This window comes from Typopeltis vanoorti, chromosome 12 (assembly GCF_054136105.1).
Source record: "Typopeltis vanoorti isolate ZY-2024b chromosome 12, IOZ_Tvanoo_1.0, whole genome shotgun sequence".
In the NCBI taxonomy this organism is placed as follows: Eukaryota; Metazoa; Arthropoda; class Arachnida; order Uropygi; family Thelyphonidae; genus Typopeltis; species Typopeltis vanoorti.
Genome location: NC_143560.1, coordinates 39969810 through 39990171, shown reverse-complemented (window position 1 = coordinate 39990171; position 20362 = coordinate 39969810). Strand labels below are relative to the sequence as shown.

Sequence of the window (20362 nt, the reverse complement as noted above, 5' to 3'; positions counted from 1 at the left end):
CGTGTTCATACTCCAGATGATGACCTTGATATGAAGGTCGAAAAGTCGGGTGATTATTTTGCTTTATATCAGGGGGTGGGAACCTTTTTTAGTATCAAAGACGAAAATTGCTAATTTAAAAACTTCCGCAGGCGACTGGTAAATTTTAACTCTCATATATAGTGTATGTAGTGTGCAATATATATCTCAATAAATAAATGTGCAACATTCTCATCTGATATGGTATCTTTTAATTACAATTGTGTAGACATATAATTATAACAATCAAGCATATAATTATAACAATCTTAAACTTTTTAGTGAGAAGGCTGAAACTGCCTTTTTTGTGAAAGCTTAGAAATATTAGCCGCCCTTGATGAGACGGCTATTCGTAGTTCATTGGTGCGATGTTCATCAGTGAGTCTTGTATGAAGGCGATTTTTTGCCACACTTAATTTTGAAAAAAATTGCTCGCATTGATAAGTAGTAGAAAACTGAGAAGCTATTTTCAAGGTGTTATTTTTTAAAGAAGGGAATTTCTCAGAATCAATAGATTTGTAAAAGTCCAATATAGGCAGATTACTATATTTTGATCTCAAAGTGTTATCACACTGCAAATCAATCAACTCTAATTGCATGGAATCGGAAGCTTCCTCAGAGTATATCAAACATGTTTCAAATATTTGTAACTCAATTCTTTGATTTTTTATATCTTCAAATCTCCTTTGAAATTGATTCAAAACACTTAACTGCAACATGTTCGTTACAAATAAGACAAATGCACCTGTCATTAATTTCAATAAAGAAGTATAGTTCTGTCTATTTTTCACAAAACAGACCACATTTCTTTTACACTTTTCACTACAACTTGTCATTTAAAAAAATAAATTGAATAAAGTTGTCAACTGGTTAATTACAAGGCACTCGCAGTACTGCATGAGAAAAACAAAGTCAAACGTCAATGTTTTGACACACCGGAAAATGTCATGGCAGTAATTGGGAAGCAACCAATCAGAGAAAGTCTAAACTTTGCCTGCGAGAAATGCTCCTGATTTCTTTTTATTTTAATGGCTGGTCTCGATTTGATGGTTGCCAGATGTATGACGATCATATTTTATGTAATAGTTATTTTTGATTTTGTATATTTAATTATTTAAATTTAAATAAATTTAATTATAATAAATTTAAATTATTATAAAATTTTATTTACATGTACATACGAGTACATCAGCAAAGGGGCGAATTGAAATAGACTTGCAGGCAAAATTTTGCCTGCAGACGAGGTTTCCCCACCCCTGCTTTATATTAAGCTGGAGTATTATTATATTCAGTAGTTGTTTCCATATTTTTTAATAATGAATGCTTATCACTATGTAACTATGAAGGAAAGGATAAAATAGGTGACATACTTCTAAGTAAATTATTACATTCAGACCATAGCAATTAAAGAAAGGAAGGAGTATTATTGGACACTAAACACATGAATAATTTTTTTGAATTGCAGGCAATATCAAGTAAGTGAAGTCAACAAACACCAAAATGGAAAATAGACAATTATACTTATTTGTGTAAATGTTCCCACAGAAGGTTCCATTAAGGAAGTAGATTGTTGATTCATTAGAGAAGACAGTAGACATAAAGAAAAAAGGAAAAACTAGTCCTTGTTGGAGATCAAACCTGCAATGTAGGAAAAACATATATAAATATTTCATTTATATATATGAAAATATGAAGAAGACAGAAAAGCTAATAATAATGGCACTACTGCTAGAAATTTCTGTTCAGGATAGGGTTGAGTCATTATTAATACATTGATTAGAGAAGATCTTGAAGTGTTAATTATCTGAGCACTACAAGGTTTTAAATTGAAAAAGAGGAGTAACTAGTTGTTTAATAGAGACGTGGATTAGACATACTATATTTTGAATAATAGCTTCACATATGTAAAAGAAAACTAAATATAATTTAGTACTCCTATATATTTTGCTCAATATATCATGAGCTTCAGGGAGAAGACAGAAAAACTGGTAACAACATTTAAATTCTGAATACAAGGATGAGTCATACAACATGCATATAATATTACGTGTCTTGGTCACAGCTGTCAAGTAGAAGGAAACGCTATTAGAGTTCAGAGACATAGGAACAGATGTATAATTCATTTATTTATTTAAAAATAATAAATAAATAAAAATATAAACAATTATAAACAATTAACAGCAATTACTTCCCAAAACTTAGAAGTTAGCATACAGCCTGTCCAGTTAAGATTAGGACAATGACATAGTTAAACGATTCAAAAAAATAGATGATCAAATTTGAACCTACTATAGCATAGCATCTTGGTATGATATAAGTGAACTCTGTGTCTAGTGTCGATGACATGAGAAGCAAGGCCTGAATCATCAGAATCCAAAAATCTTACATAATCTTGATGTTCTTAAATTCTAACAGTAGCAGAACAGCCAGTCCATCCAAAGTAGCAATAATGACAAGAACATGGTATTTGATAAATACCAAGCAAGGATAAAGGTGATAATGTATCTTTGATAGGTGGTAAGAAACATGACAACTTCTGGACTGGTTTGAAGGTGGTGTACAAATTATATCTGCAAAGTCCTTGCTATTTGTTCAGATGCTCCTTTAAGGTAGGATATGCTGACCTTTTTAACATCAGATTGCAATCTGGAAGAGAGATAATAATAATTATCAAATATTTTCTGCATCAAGGTCTTGCTGTATCCATAAAGTAATCGAGTAAGTTTTATTTTATTTAATTCTTCTAATAGAAGAGACTCAGAAGACCAAATTGTGCATGCTCGGTGTACAAGACTTTTGATAATACCCATGCCTATATGCTGTAGACTGTACACCTATTCCTTAGTTTTCGGAAGTCACTGCTGTTAACTGTTTATCATTTTTTATATATTTATTTATTTATTATTTTTAAATTAATTAATTACACATCTATTCCCACATCTCTGAACTCTAATAGTGTTAGTCGCAGCCATCCTACTGGACGGCTGTGACCAAGACACACAATATTATATGCGTAACATGACTCATTCTTGTATTCAGAATTTAATTGTTGTTACCAGTTTTTTTGTCTTCTCCCTGAAGAAGTTCATCTCATATTGAGTGAAATATACAGGAATAATAAATTATATTAATTTTCTCTTACATGTGTGAAACCAGGTTTCTCTACTTTCACCCATGTGAAAGCACAGAAACCTGGGATATACTAGCACCGACTGAAAAATCTAATTAAAGGAAACTATCCACCATGACCCACAATGAACAACAGGAGAAGAAGTTGGCAATCCAGTCACAAAGAGAAGAAGGAATACTATAAGATTATAGCTCGGTAAGAAAGCCATGATGCCCAACTAGATCAAATGTTTTGGCAATATCAAGAGCAACCACGAGTTCCTCCAAAGTTTTCCATGGCCTACATCCAAAGATAGGTGAGGCTGGCTAGGTGATCTTTTTGATGACTTTTTCTACAATTTTTGAGAGTAGTGAGGTCAGAGCAACAGGGTGATAGTTTAATGGATGATTTTTATCTCCTTTTTTTTTGGGAACAGGCTGGATAAAAGTTGTTTCCAAGCTCATGGACAGATGCCAGATGAGTATGACAGCTTGAAGAGACAATACAAGATAGGTGTAAGTTCTGGAGCACAAGCTTTTATGTAACTGGAGGAATACCATGAAGGACAGAAGATTTATTAGTATCAAGGCTACTGAGTAATTTTCTAATGTTTTTCTGGCAAAATTTCCTCCAAAATTTTGCCAGAGAAACCGATGCCAAGAGGTTCTTAGGAGATATCACCATTGTACCATCAGGATGTGAGAGAGAGAAAGAGAGAGACAGAAGTGGGAATGAGTAAGGACAGTAGTTGTGCCCCACAGCCTTGGCGAGAGACTAGAAGGCTCAAATGCCATTTGAACAGCAGACAAGCTTAGAGTATTTGGTTATGAAATCTGCTTTGGATTTGTTGATTTTTTTTTTCTTCCTTTTTTGTCTTTGTTATAATGTAGCATTAGGTGAGTGAATGCCTGCAGTTTTTAACTGCAGCCGTTGGGAATATGCTGAATTTTTAGCAGTGTTTTGCCAAATTGTTTGTGAACCAAGGTTTGGATAAGGGTCAAGGGTTCTGAGCAGAGTGAAGAATAAAAGCACTCATACCAGCAAGAATAATTTTTGTTATTAGATCAAAAGGTGCTAGGATCAGAAAAGCAGAAACAGTAATCAGTCCATGGAAATGAAGCACAGAAGTCCCAAAGGCCATCCTAATTGGAACTGTTGTAGCACCACAGGAGGCAAGGATGAGAATGACTGAGAAAAAGACAATCTGTAGAAAAGGATACTTGGACAAGGTTAGGGTCAGACTTACCAAGAGGAGAGAAAACATCAACAATGTATTTGGAGGGAAAGCTGGTTAAGAAAATGTCACAGGGTTGGGAAAATGATGAATATTATCTGTAATTCTGATGGGTTGGTTAACAATTTATGTTAAGTCATTAACAACAACAAATAATTTAGCTTCTTTTCCAGTATGGTTTGTAAAGTTGTAGAAGGAAGTCAGTCCAAACTGTGGACATTGAAATCATCAAGGGTGATTATCACACTATTAGGTTAATTGATCTATATGTAATCAGCTTTCAGAGATAAATAGTTAAATAAGTGAGTGAATTATCAGAGTTAGAAGAGGCAACAAATGAAAGCAACAAAGTGGGATGAGGAAATCTTGTGATAAAGCAGATTATATAAAAGGGAGTCTAGGTCTAATAACCTTCAGCATGGAGCATCAGACCTGACAAATGCATATCTGTCACCCTTCTTATGAAAGCCATCATGGAAGATATAATGAGAAAAATGGAGGTAGATGTTGTTGCAGATGATGCTAGTTGTGATTTGGTGATGAATAGCATATCAGGTTTGGATGTCTGTAGGTGGAGACTATACTTTTTTTATGCTGTCTATCATCAGCTGAAATTTTAATAATGGGAAAGTTTAAAGAGCAAGGACATGCAGCAGAGTGAAGAACTCGTGTTCAGTACTCTCACAAAGGGAATGCAGAGACTGCAATCCAAGCATGGCCTTGAACAGTGTCCTCTATAAGCTGCTATACTCAGACTCCCTCTGAGCAAAACTAAACAGCAACTTTAGCAAAGTAAACAGCAGCAGGATTATTTTTCAAATGACTGGAAATATCCTGCACACTTCTTGAGGGTACACATCAGGATTTGATATTGATGATGATGATGATATAAATACTTTTCTTCCAGATAACACACACACACACACACAAATGTTTGTCTTTACTCTTGGAAAAAAAGTATTTACTACTCTAGTCATCTTTGAAACTCCATTTTCATAGCCAACTTTCCATCCTTTCAATACCCTGGACAAGAGACTGAGAATAGCTGAGGAAATTCTCTTTTACATAAAAAGAGAGGGTGGACAAGGCTGTGGTCTGAGTTATCAAGTAGTGACTTGACATCTGTGATATTTTTGGAGGGAAAACTGGTTAGAAAAAAGGGCAAAACTTTCTGGTATTTTGCGTATATTCTGGCATATAGAGGAAATATCATGCAAGCAACACAAAGTCTTAAAACTGACCATTCAGCACTTCAACTGCTATGAACTCAGCAGCACGGTAATGTCCAACTTCTAAAAGAGCATCTAAAAGATCTTTTAATGTGGGATAATCTGTGCTGATTGTACTCCAGTCCTCTAATAATCTTTGAGTAGGACTGCAATTAGGCACTCCTCTGAGACTTTGTAAGAACCTAAAATAGCAAAGATTTAAAAAATAATAAAGAGCAAAAATCAATACATTAATTCTTCTAAGATGAATTTTGCACTTAGGAATAAAAAATATATATGAAAACATTTCAAAGTTCGTTTCAAAATGTCATGTATTTTATAGGATGAAAAGAAGAAGAAGAAAAAAAATACAGTTTTGCACAATTTTAAAATGATTAAATAATTTGGCATATATTCCTCAAGGGAAAAGAACGATTCATTTGAATTTAACAGCACACCTTAAGAAAGTTTTCAGGCAATTCTCTGCCACCTAATGGTTACTAGGCTTTGCAAAAAACTGAAAAACAACAGAGTACTGATATATTGTGTAATATATAATATAATATAACATATATTTCTGAATTATATATATTATATTCTGAATAAATATAATATATATAATAATAAATGTAATATACAGTATTGTATGTTTTTGAATAAAGGTGTGGTTAATAGTGGTATGAGGACTAGATTTTTTGCTTGGAGAGTTGTGAATGAGTGGAATGGGTTGACAGAATTAGTTGCGAGTGTTCTGTCTGTTAATGGGTTCAAGGAGAGGGGTGATAGATTGAGTCTCCTACAATGAGTCTACGAAATCCATAGAAGTGCCCGTATCATCATCATTATAATAAAATATATATATATATATATATCATCATCATCATCAATTTCCTGATCTGCACCCTCATAGCATGTTCAGGCCTACTATGAGAGCACTGGATGATTAAGTTTACAATATTATTAATCTCCTGTCCCCAATTTTCCTCCAAATTAGTCTACTATTTGTCAGCACTCCAACGTTGTCATATCTAACATTTTGTGCTTCTAAGACACTTCTGACTGAATCAATCCAAATAGACCTTGGTCTTCCTCTGGGTTTTTTCCCTGCCATCTTAGTATCAAACACTTGCTTTGCTAATCCCTCATTGCCCATTCTATTTAAGTAACCATCCCACCGTAGATTAGCTCTGTTTATACATTCATGAATGCAAACAATGTCAAATTCCATTTTAATAAATTCATTTTTAACATGATTCTACCACTGATGCCATCTGTTCACTCTCCTAATTTTTCTTAGAACCCTCATATCTGTGGTCTCTAGTCTTTTATCAAGTTTTATTTCTAACTCTCAGATACATAACTTAAAACTGGTCTGAACACTGTCTTGTATACTACTAATTTGGTGTTTTGGCTAATTTCTCTCTTATTCCATATAAATTTATTCACCTACCACCATATCAGCTTCGCTTATTCTGTTGTCTATTTCTAAATTTAACTTGTCACCTTCACCAAAAACTGTGCCTAAATAGCTGAAATAGTTTAAATGTTCTATAGGCTCTATATTTAGAATGCATTTGATGTGTTCAATGTTTCTGCCTATTTTCATAGTTTTGGTCTTTCGATTGCTGATTTTCATGCCATTTGTTACAGCTGTTATTCAATTTAGTTAGAGAATCTTGGAGACTTTCACTAGATGTATTTAGGACAACATCATCTGCATAAAGCAAAGAGGCAGTCCTTTATATTCTAACTAACTATACTTAGTTTGACATCTCGAATTCTAATATCAGGCCTAATGCCACTTTCTTTCACCACATTTCACTACATTCACCATATAGATGATGAATAAAAGTGGAGATAATGTGCATCCTTGTCTTACACCTGACTTTACCTCAAACGATCTTCCTCTATTTTCTTCAATTCTAACTGCTGACTGACAACTTAAATACAGACTATGTATTGCCCTGTATAATGGCCCATTTACTCTATATAATTGTAGTGTTTTGAATCTGAGTACCTTGTCATATGCCTTTTCAACAAAACTTAAGTACAGATCCTTGTCATATCGCCATGATTTCTCAACTGTTTGTTGTAAAGTGAAAATCTGATCTTGACAACCTGTATTTGGCCTGAACCCAACTTGTTCCTCAAGTTTCTTTTCCACAATCTTTCTCAAACTCTTTTCAAGTATGCTTGCATAAAATCTTGCCTGAAACCAGGGGTGTAGTCCTAAAAGAAATAGTGCCAGGGCTCTACCTTGGAAACAAAAATCCAGAGCACGAAGTGTGGCATTATTGTTATTATTATTATTATTATTATTATTACTGCAATGGCTATATGGCAGAGAGATTGCCTTGTTTTCTGAAACGAAAATGACAAGAGCAGCAAGCTGTATTTTTTGACCGAAAGCTGGAAATGCATTATGAGTCTCATTATTATAATTCTTATAATTTATTATAATGAATTTAAAAATGTTGATAGTTTTAAAAAAGTACCAGAGCGTCACCCTGCCGCGTCCTGGCCCGACTACACCCCTGCCTGAAACACTTAGTAGAGAATTTTCATTATTATTTTTTTTTTTTTTTTATTTATTCATTTATTTTTTTGTTGCTGTTGTTAGCCCAGTCCTAAAGATGCTTCACATGCAAATTTGGTTTGCTTACACTTGGATAAAGGTTTAAACAAAGAATATAATTTCTTGGAATCTTTAATTTATACTTTGTAGAAAAATTCCTCTGTAATTCTCACATTCAGTTTATTCCCTTTTTTATAGATGGGAACTATTAGAGCTCTACTCCAATCAGCTGGAATTTGCCCTTCTGACCCCCTTTGCAATTATGCAGTGTAGCCACTGCAAAACTTTTATACTTCCATACTTAAGCATTTCTGTTCAAATATCATCTACTCCAGATGCCTTTCTTCATTTCAATTTGATGGCTTTTTCTACTTCAAGTATTGATAGGCATGCCTATTTACATTTTTCTTGAAAATTTTCAATTATGGTTTTGTTGCTGCTAGTTTTGTTTAACAGTCTCTGAAACTAATTAACCCAGACATCTAGGATATCCTTATCTTCAGTTTTCATGTCACTTTTCTCATCTTTGATTCCTTTTAGATATTCTTTCTAATCCATTTCTAATCTTTTTGTATAGAATTTAGAACATTTTGCCACCATTCTGATATTTATTTTCGACATTCTTACTAGTCTTCTCATGACTTTTGTTTAGCTACTTTTACACATAACTTAGCTCTCTTAATTTTTCTCTGTATTCTTTAGGCATCTGCTGACTTACTTGCTAGGAACTTTCTACTTTTCCAGAGCTCATTCTTTGACTTCTTGTGTTCACTACGGGAGTTCTTATTTTTCTATCCTTACAGACAACTTCGCCACATACCTTCCTAGATGAATCAATTAATGTTTTCTTCAGAGTTTGCCACTGAGACTCAAAGTTTGGTTAATCTTTTTTAACTGTTTCATTATTTTTTCAATAATGTTTGCAGAGCTGAGTTTATGGTCTACCTGTAAAAAGTGTTCAACTTTAATTATTTTTAAAGTATGAACAGTATGTAAACTTTTTTCACATACTGTTCTTTCCAATGTAATATTCAGTCTTATCCTACTTAAAACTAAGTGAATGTCACTTCTAATCTTAAATCATCTGTACACTCTTACTTCTTGAACCAGCATTAAGATATTACAATCACTAATGACACAGTCAATGAGGCTTTTCTTATTTCTTTTCTATGCCTTCTCTCCACATGAACTTGTGTACATCATTATGTTGGAACATGGTGTTAGAGATGACTAGTTCATGTCTTGAGCAGAAATCCAGCAAATATTTTGCATTATTATTAGTTTTGCCTTTTCTCCAAATTTTTCCAAAATGTTCCTGCATGCCTGGGTGAGATTCATGTCCTACTCTGCTGTTTATATCTCCAATAAGAACTACTTTTTCCATTTTCTTTATGACACAAAAAATTCTACCACTTCTTCCTTAGAAGAACCTTCTGTGAGACCATAGGCACTGATAATGGTCTCACAGACATGGAGAAATGGACAATGAAATAAATTTCATTGTCCATTTCTCCATATTGAAGTGTGCCCACATCACTCTACTTGAAACTGTCTTCCAAGGAAGAAGTTTATTTTCATATTTGTCACTGAATGCCATTGCTACTAACTTCCTTTCCTTGATCTTTATTTCCTGAATATAACATCCTGTACTTATTATTTAATAAGATCTTGCCTGTTTTTGTCTTCTTTATTCTTGTCTCAGTAATGCCAACTATATCCACGTGGTACTTTTCAAATTCTTCTGCAAGTTTGATTTCTTTTCCATTAATACTTCTACTGATGGTTCCTATCTTCAGTTCTTCTGATGTTTAGTTTATTCTTCTTCTTCTTCTTCTAGATCTTGAGTTGAAGAATGTTCCAGTAACTGACTTTTCACTGCTTGTCCTGATTCTCTAACAAAAACAGCAGGAGCCTTGTTTAACCTAGAAATGCCCCAGCCTGCATGAAATCTCATTATGTTGTACCATCATATGCATTTGTGATTTAAGCCAAAAGAGTACAATTTGGTCAGTTAAATAACAAACTTGCCAGCCAGTCCTCATTCTTTCAGTACACAGTAAAGACTTCATGTTAGGGGTTTAATGGAATATTAACAGCACTGAGAAAGGATTAAAACTAATTTTAATATTTCATCTCCATCACAGAGACATCTTCGGGGATTACAAAAACTTTTTGTAACAACATACACACAAATACAATACAAAGTGAAACTAAAGTCCTATCAAGGTGGTGCACCCTCTATATGCATTTGCAGGTGGCCTGGGATGTAAAGAGGGATCTCTGATAATTAAAGTTTCCCAAATTTTGGGAAGTTTAATGCAACCATATTTGTTTAAATTAGGTTAATTCCTGAGTGCAAATGCAGATTCAAAGAATAGTCTTTCTTTTTTGAATTTACTATGGTGGAGCATGGTAGTTTTTTTCCAGGAGATCTTGTGGGATGTATCCAAAACATGGTCTGCAAGGCCAGATTGACCATAATCGTGTTTGCAGATGTAAGAATTGTGTTCTTCTAACAGATGGATGCTGACCTGCCTGTTTGTCCGAAGTAGGCAAGTTTACAGGAACAAGGTACTCTATATACACCAGGCACTGAAAGAGGAGGAAGCTGGTCTTTAGTGGAGTGGATAAGGATAGCAAGTTTACGGTGGGGCTTAAAAGCTGTATGGAGGTTGTACTTTTTTAATGATCTAGCTATTTTTTCTGAAGTACCATGGATGTAAGGAATAGTGATGGCATTTCTGAAGTCCTGAAGAGATGGTTGGGGAATGGGAAAGGACTTGATTATTTTTTTAATTCTGAAGTCATTATAGTCATCACAGAGGGCGCACCACCTAGATAGGACTTTAGTTTCATTTTGTATTGTATTTGTGTGTGTGTTGTTACAAAAAGTTTCTGTAATCCCTGAAGATGTCTCTGTGACGGAGACAAAATATTGGAAGTGTTAAAATTAGTTTTAATCCTTTCTCAGTGCTGTTAATATTCCATTAAACCTCTAACATGAATTCTTCACAGCACTTAAACCTCAACACACGTACAGTAAAGACTTACTAATGGGGTGAACTACATGAAGGTGAGGATTGGACATTGGGTCAGCCCCAGTTGGTTCTTCACATTCCTGAAAGGCGACATGGAGGTCTCCTCCCAGTTATGTGGCTTTGACCCTCAAGTGGTCCCATATATATATATATATATATATATATATAGATAGATAGATAGATAGATAGATAGATATGTACGAGGGTGGTCTGAAAACTTCTCGGACTCAACCACAGATGGCAACACTATAGGCAAGAGATTTTTGTCTTAAGTTGGTACATCCGTCATAAGCATCCATGCAAAATTGCAAGTCATTCTATCAGGTAGTTTGTTTTATACAGCTGTCTGAAGCAAAAGTGTTGTCTGTATCCCTTGAAATGGATAAATTTGAGTATCGTGTGGTTATAAAATTCTTTGTAAAAGAAGGTTTAACGCCAAAAGAAATTCATTCGAAGTTCATAAAAGTTTATGGGCAATCTTCTCCTTAATTTTCGGCAATTAAGAAATAGGATGTCGAGTTTAAATGTGGCCGTAACAGCCTTGAAGATGATCCACGTGAAGGACATCCAAAAAGTGTAACAACACCAGAAATCGTTCATTAAGAGCACGATGTGGTATTGGATGACCGGCGAGTCAAAGCACGTGAAATTGCTGAGACTATAGGCATTTCAAAAGAACGTGTAGGATATATTTTGCATGAAGAATTGCAAATGAAAAAGCATTGCACAAGATGGGTGCCACGCTTGCCCACAGCAGATCAAAAATGCACTCGTACGAAAATTTCTGAACAGTGCTTGGAGCATTTTAACAAGAATAAAACTGATTTTGTGCGTCGATTTATTATTATGGATGAGACTTGGATTCACCATTACACACCAGAATCCAAACAGCGGCCAAAACAGTGGACAGAAGCCGGTTGTTCAGCACCAAAGAAGACAAAGTCGGTTCCATCAGCAGGAAAGGTCATAGCATCAGTGTTTTGGGATGTTTATTAATAATCTTGAAAAGGATAAAACAATAACCGGGAAATATTATTCCGATCTTTTAACCAGACTAGATGTAAAAAATTTGTGAGAAAAGACCTGGTTTGCAGAAGAAAAAATCATCTTTCATCAGGACAATGCACCTGCCCACAAAGGTGTGTTGGCAATGGGAAAATTAAGGGATCTGCACTATGAATTGTTGGAACATTCACCCTATTCCCCAGATTTAGCTCCCTCTGACTTCGATCTCTTCCCAAAACTAAAATTCTTCCTTGCTGGTCAGTGTTTTTCTTCAAATCAAGAGGTGATCGCAGCTGTAGAGGGGTATGGTGCAGATCTTACTGAGAACCACCTACAGGGACAGGATAATGGCACAGGAGCATCACTGGAATAAATGTGTTAGTCTTAAGGGAGATTAAGTTGAAAAATAAAAATAATTTTGAAATTATAAATTCATTTTTTAATTGTTATTCCTGAACTTTTCAAACCACCCTTGTTATACACGCACACACACACACACACACACACACACACGTGCGCGCGCGCGCACAGACGCGTGTGCACATAATATATATCTACCCTATAGATATAAAATGATAAGCTGAAATGATAAAATTAATGATGTAACGTTTTTGTATCACGTTTTTTGTCTGGCTTCTTAATATAATATAATATATACTTAGTAGTAATTAATAATAATAATAATTTGGTGTGTGTAGTGTAATTATTTTTATATAAAAAATTTGAGGAAAATAATACATTTTTTTTAATAGAAAAATATTAAACGTTGCATATTTTTATAGATATACAAGACAAAGCTAATATTGAACAAAAATGGCTGTTTTTTGTTCTTAGCAAGTAGTGCAACATGAGAGCAACTCGGAAGTAGTGCAAGAAGGGGCAATTCGCGGCAAAGGTGGAGCAAGCTCCAAGCATCTGATCCAAAAATAACCAGCTTACCAGGTCAGAGAACCGGCTTACCAGCCCGGAACTGGGGGGTTGGGTGCAGCGTCCCATTGATGTGTCCCAAACCTCAAGACCTTACATTTTGCTGCATTAAACCGAACCCCCATTCATTTGCCAATCTGTATAGCTTATTCAAATCCTCTTGCAGGGCTACCACATCTGCACTATTACTAATAACCCTTCCCAGCTTTGCATCATCCGCACACAACTGAATATCCCCCTGCAATCCAATGACAGTGTCATTGATATAAAGGTTAAACAATATAGATCCCAGCTGAGCCCTGGGGAACCCCACTTGTAACCCTCTGCCTCCTTGAAACTTCTCCACCATACACAACTCTCTGATACCTATCAGGCAGCCAATCCTGAATCCAGTTGACCAACCTGACATCCAGACCCATGTACTGCAACTTAAATATCACCTTATCATGTGGTATCCTGTCAAATACCTTCGCTAAGTCCAAGAAAATGGCAGTATGTGCCTTTCCCTCATCTACTGCTCTTGTAACTTTATAAAAGGATAGCATATTACTAAAACAAGAGCACCCCTTCACAAATATACAGTCCCTCACTAATTTCTCCAAGATACTGATGACACACACACTGGCCTATATTTAGACACTTCCAGTCTGCTACTGCCCTTATGCAATGGTACTATCTTACCTTCCTTCCATTCCCTGGTCACCTTTCCCGTTGCCAGACTTTCATTGAAAAGCCAGGTCAAAGGAGTTGTCAGTTCTTTAGCACATTCTCTCAAAACTCGTGGTGAAATACCATCCAGTCCCACAGCTTTACTGACATCCAGAATACTCAGTATTTGGAACACACTCTCCTCCTGCACCTCTAAACCTCGAACCTGCCCTATCCCTCTAGTATTACTCCAATACTCCAAATATAAAGTACTCCAAATGAAATACTCCAATAAAGTGTTCATTGAACAATTCCACTATGTCCTCTGCATCAGTCACTGTATTCCCATTTTTATTCCACAATGTTATTCTTCCACAGTCATTTCTCTTCCTACTGGCCACATAGCTAAAAAATTCCCTAGGATTTTCTCTGGATCTTAGGGCCAATCTCTTCTCATATTCCAGTTTCGCCTTCCTTGCCATGCTAGTTGCTCTCCTGGCCTGTCTTATATTCTTCATGCATCTTCTCTTCACCTGTCTCCTTATATCTCTTCCATAGCCTCTTTTTCATATGCAATTCCTGTTTAATATTGTTTCTCATCCACTTTACTCCAAATTGTGTCCTCTTCTTCACTCATGGAATAAAGCTTACCATTGCTGCTAACAAATATTCCTTCGCAATTTCCCAAGCATTAATGATATCCTGTCCTTCCAATTCCTCCCTCAATGAAACTTTCCCAAGATGATGTCTAAGACTATTATAATCTCCTGCCTTATAATTCTACATATGTTCCTGTCTCTTTGATACTCCTGCATGTCTATTCATCTTCCAAGTCAAAACCATATGGTCACTCTCTCCAACTGGTGGGAGAGATGTCATCTCAGTTATTATCAACTTTTCTGATGCTATGACCAAATTCAAAAACTCTTGAACCTCTTGTTCCCTCTATTACATGTTGCCTAAGAGATTTGTCCCTCAAGAATTCTAGAAATTCCATTCCCTTATTGCTACATGCATCTTCCTCTCCCCAATTTATACTGCTGTAGTTAAAATCTCCCATAACAATCATTCTTCTTGCACTTGCCAAGCTCAACTGTCTAAGCATCTCCTGGTCCACACCCTCTGTGCTCCTTGGTCTGTAGCAACACCCCACTAAATATCCTGTCTTGCCCTTCTCTACCTCACACCATATGCTTTCAAAATCATTAGTGTCACCGCCTTCCAAAGCCTCCACTCTTAGAGGACCTAGCTGCTTATGATAAGTGACGACTTATGTCCTCTAAGAGTGGAGGCTTTGGAAGGCCACCATACTTTCCCTCCTATCCTGCCGAAAAATGCTGTACCCTGCTACTTCTATTCCTGTTATTATATCCTCTTCTGTCAACTATGTCTCAGTGATCCCAATAATCTTTGGCCAGGCTGATGCTATCAGCACCACCAATTCCTCTGCTTTATTCCGTATACTCCTGGCTTTAGTATAAAGCATAAAAATGCCACTGTTTCTATACCCAGTATTATCACCTCTAGACTCCAATGGACTCAGCATTACCTGATGTTGTCCCTCTTCTCCCAAGTACCCATTCCCACAAGAGGCCACCCCTGCTATCATCCACCCTGGAACACACCGACTCATTCAGAACAGCAATCTCTCCAGATGCCTATGTCTTTCCTCATTCAAATGCAAGCAGTCGCTTGCATACAATTCCTCTCTGTCTTCAAACGCCCTCCAAGCATCCATGTATTCCAATCCTCTCTTCTGACACATTCTAGCTATTATGTTATTCAATATTACTGCTCTTCTGCTCAGCTCGTCACAATCATACCTAGGCAACACACACTATCTTTCCTCTCTGAGTCTTCTTTCGTACAACCTCAAGCAAGAATCTCATATCTCTTGCTGCCCAATTTACATTACTTCTCAAGTCATTTGTTCCTACCATCACACTCATCTCACATCCACCCATTTGCCCCTCTTAATTGCTATAGCCACACTTTCTATCGTTCCTCCAGGCAAACACTCCTCATGCATCCTATCTTGAACACACGGATCATTGAGTCCCCATACACCTCTTACCATCCTGTTCCTTGATTGCTCACAAGCATCCCTCACACTCTCTTCTCTAACACTTTCTCTCTGTGCTCCCCTACTTACCTGCCTTCCTGACATCACTTTATACCTGGTTCCTGTGCTTCCTTTCATTCCTCTCATTCCCTCTCTCCTACTGTTTCCATTCTCTCCTCCTCTATCATTCCCATAACTCTATCTCATTCCCTCTCTTCCACTGTTCCTATTTTCCGCTCTTCTATCATTCCCATAACTCTCTCTCATTCCCTCTCTTCTACTGCTCCTATTCTCTCCTCTTCTATCATTCACATAAGTCTCTCTCATTCCCTCTCTTCTACTGTTCCTATTCTCTCCTCTTCTACCATTCACATAACTTTCTCTCTCTCACTCCTACTCTGATTCGCTTTGCATTCGTCTCTTCCATTTGCCTAATCTCATCTTTCATACTTCTCATCTCATTCCCTAGACATTCCACCTGCTCTTTCAGCTCATCTATATCTCTCTGCAAGTCAGCGACTCTTATTTGTTATTCATCCTCCCAATTGAGACCATCAACGAAAACTTCACTATCGTTCAACCTTTCCATACTCCCCACTCTCATTATTTTATTCATATTTCTCTCGCCCTCTATCATACCACTCATCTCTCTACGTGGAGAATCTCCCATCTCTGACTCAACGAGGTCAGTTATAGTCATCTCTAACTCACCAAGTTCCTCCCATTGCCTGCATTTTGTGCATATACATGTTAAATCCTAATCCTAATATCAAATCCTAATTAGCTAGTTATTCACTTTAAAATCATTATATTGAAGTGACCATAACTAGGTTATGGTCACTGCAATACTGCACTGAGTTTTTGGGAGTAAAGTCTTCTGAAAAATGAAGTGGTAGGATCACAGATACCCTTTCCACAAAAGAGTTAGTAGGACAATCACAAACATCCATGCCCCTGGCAGAATTCGAATCCACAGTCTCTCAGCTAGAGAGCAGATGCACTAACCACTTGGCCAACCAGGCAGACTATCAAATCATAATATCCAATTGTTTCAAATAACTGCCCCTCTAAGAAACAACAGTAGTAAGATGTCATGTAGCTTGTTACATTATTATTATTTCTAAGTCATCACAGGAGGCTCTTGCATTTATTCACAACAATACCTCAGTTTGAATCCATTATTCGCACAACACCTATCATATCACTCCTTAAACTCATTCATTGATGAAGCACTCTCAATCACCACTGGCAACCCATTCACCACCCTCCAAGCAAAAAATCTAGTCATAATGCCCTTACTAACCACACTCTTAAACAATTTCCATGAGTGATCCTCATTCTCTCCCTTCTTTTCATATATGAAAAAGTCTTCAATATCAATCCTATAAAACTCAATATTATAAAACTATAAAACTCAATTTAATGACATATACTTCTATCATGTCTCCTCTTTTTTTCCTATCAACTAGTTTATAAAGCTCACAGACCTTCAATCTATCTCATATGGAACATTCCAGAGACTTGCCACAATATTTGTCATTCACCTCTGGATTCTCTCCACCACTTCTTCATCACCACAGAATCTGAGTGACCAGATCTACACACAGTAGTCCAGATATTCACCTTATAAAGGAGAATAATAACTTCTCAATCCCTGCTTATTAGCATGTTCTTCAATGACATGTTTCAAAGTGAGCCAAGCTTTGGCTGACTTTGAAACATGCCTTCTGGTCCTATTTGGGATGTCCATTGGTCCTATCAAAATCTTGTGCAACACTTCTGAAAAGCTCTCTTACCAGCTATAACTTTCAATCATACCTCCTCTTCTTCTTTTTATACTTGTCAAGCTCTTAAAACCTAGCATTAATCCGTTATTACTTATGTCATTAATCTATTAATTTTTATGTCCTTTATATTCAGGAAATCACTGTGCACAATCTGGAAATCAACTCTAAGCAGTCCAAGTATGCAGATCTGGTCTTCTGATGCCTTCTCAGTTCCTTATACAATAGCATAATCACATTTTTACTCTGATTTGTTAATGTCTTCTCAATATGGTGACAAACTCTGGGCAAAATTTACATCCATCATTGAGTCTAGATACCTGATCTCTCCTGAAGCACAGTTTAGTACCATACAGGGTGTTCGGGATAAATTTGACATATTTATAATTAATTATATTTTTCCGTAAGTTACATGTATTAACACACACTTCTCTTCATTTAAAAGTTTGGACCCTTCTTCATTCATATACAAAATGTCAGAAAGGATGGATAGCTGGAACCCACCTGAATCATGGAAGAGAATAACTTGTATCATGATGATTCGTGCCCGCCATCAAAATAAGGATATTACGACTGCTGCCCAATGCTCCCTGAATACAGTAAAAACAATCAGGCATGAACTAGAGACTTGCAATGGTGACTACGAGGATGTAGCAAGAAGAAAGATCCCTAGCAGACGATCTGATTACGTTCGTACAGCAGAATTCCTCGCAAATCTGCAGGAACAGGTGTTGAAGAACCCTGGCATTGGAATTCGGGCTTTGTTCGTGGAGTTGCTAACTGTAGTCAAGCCCTGGATAACAAGGGTAGCCAATGGTAGGCCGTATGTATGGCAGCAGGATTCGGCCCCTTGCCACACCTCTGGGAAAAGTCAAAAATGGTTGTCTGAAAATTTCTACGACTTCACCAGTCCAAATGTTTGGCCTCCAAACTCCCCAGACCTTAACCCCATGGATTATTTTGTATGGGGCGCAGTTGAAAAAGACACCAATCGCACTTCCAGTAATACAAAAGCCCAGTTAATGGATAAAATTAAAACAGTTTTTGCGGCCCTTCCCAGGGAGACTGTAGCATCAGCTTGTTCGAGGTTCCGAAGCAGAATTGAAGCTGTGATCGATGCTAATGGTGGTTATTTTGAGTAAATCTTGTTGATAGTATTGTAATTAACTCTGCCTGTAATGTTTTTTTGTCAATTCATTAAATTTAATAGATACAAAGAAGATTTTCTTTTTCCTTACGAAACTGTCAAATTTATCCCGAACACCCTGTATGTTCCAATTTCTTTCTTTCAAAATGCAAAACTTTAAACTTGACAACACTGAAGTGACACCAATCAGAACTCTCTGCTAATATCTTATCCATTTTTGTGTCATCTGCAAACAAATGAATAAATTAAATGAATTAAGCAAGTAAGGTATGATCAAACACAAATATGCAAAAGTGCATATCATAATAAAATTTTTGCAGCAGGCATATTAGACTGCTGCAAGAATGTCTACAATTTATTAGTCATATGATGTTTTTAGCTCAACTTGCAACTAAAAGGATAGAAAGTATATCAAGGTTGAAAAGAAATTACACAGCTATCTTTAAAAGCTAAGCAGAAACTGTAAATATTATGTTATGAAAATTATGGAAACAACTACCGGGTTGGAGTAAAACTTGAGTTTAATATAAACCAAAATAAAAACTCCATGTTTTGAACTTCACATTAAGGTCATTATCTGGAGTATACACATATATACAATGAAACAAGCTGAACTACAATCTACATGGCAGGCTAAAGTTACTGATCAACCATTACAACTATTGGCCTGACCTCTGGTGGAAAAAAAAAACCCTTACTACATCAAAGCTAGAGTTCAATTATTATTATCATTATCCTCTATTAGGTTACAAAATTAAATTAAGCTGGAGAGCAACATGTTTACAAAAAAGGGAAAAATTAATAAATAAAAATAAAAATAAAAATAAAAATTACTTATATAAGTATACATATAATTATTATTATTATTATCCAGGCCTCCATGGAGTAAAAAGACTCATCATGGGAGGTCCTTCCTAAGAAACACAAAGTCTATCAAGACTCATCGAGGGGAGGTATCCCCTTAAGAAACACAAAGTCTATCATACCACTCCTTAAACTCATTAACCGTTCTCACTCTCACCACTCCATCAGGCAATGCATTCCATGGTTGAACCACCCTCCATGAAAAGAAACCACTCCTCACCCTCTTGCTCACAGTTTCCTTTCATAACTTCCAGGGATGGCCTCTTGTTATCACTCCTTTCCTCTGTTCAACCAAACGAAAGAACTCCTCAGTGTCAACCCTGTAACCACCTCTCAACAGTTTAAAAGTCTCAATCATATCACCTCTCCTTCTATCCACCAAACTCTGTAGTCCTCATTCCCCTCAGCCGATCCTCATAACTAACATTGTACAGTCCTGAAACCATCTTTGTTATCTGCCTTTGTACCCTTTCCACAATTAATTTATCCCCTTCAAATCCTGGGGACCAAATCTGAGAACAATAGTCTAAGTGTGGTCTGATCAGAGTCTTATGCAATGGAATGATAACCCTTTTATCTCTGCAGGTCAGTGTCCTTCTCATTATTGCAGCAATCCTCTGTGTTACCTTCACCACCTTTGTAATATGTCCCCTAAATTTCAGGTTTCTATCAATCATCAACCCCAGATCTCTTGTCTCCCCACTACCTCCAGTATAACTCCTTCAATAGAATATGCAGCATCC

At 36.3% G+C, this 20362-nt stretch overlaps 1 protein-coding gene across 4 annotated transcripts in view; it reads right to left on the bottom strand.

The window, feature by feature from the left end:
• Positions 1-20362, bottom strand: part of LOC150100723 (interleukin-1 receptor-associated kinase 4-like) — a 206311-nt gene that overhangs the window by 157367 nt on the left and 28582 nt on the right. For 3 of the 4 annotated variants that reach the window (XM_090402006.1, XM_090402007.1, XM_090402008.1), the window contains exon 3: positions 5603-5772. The exons of the other annotated variant lie outside the window; for it this stretch is intronic. In XM_090402006.1, coding sequence (XP_090258132.1) covers positions 5603-5772 — 170 coding nt within the window. The remainder of the gene's footprint in view (positions 1-5602; positions 5773-20362) is intronic. 4 annotated transcript variants of the gene reach the window in all.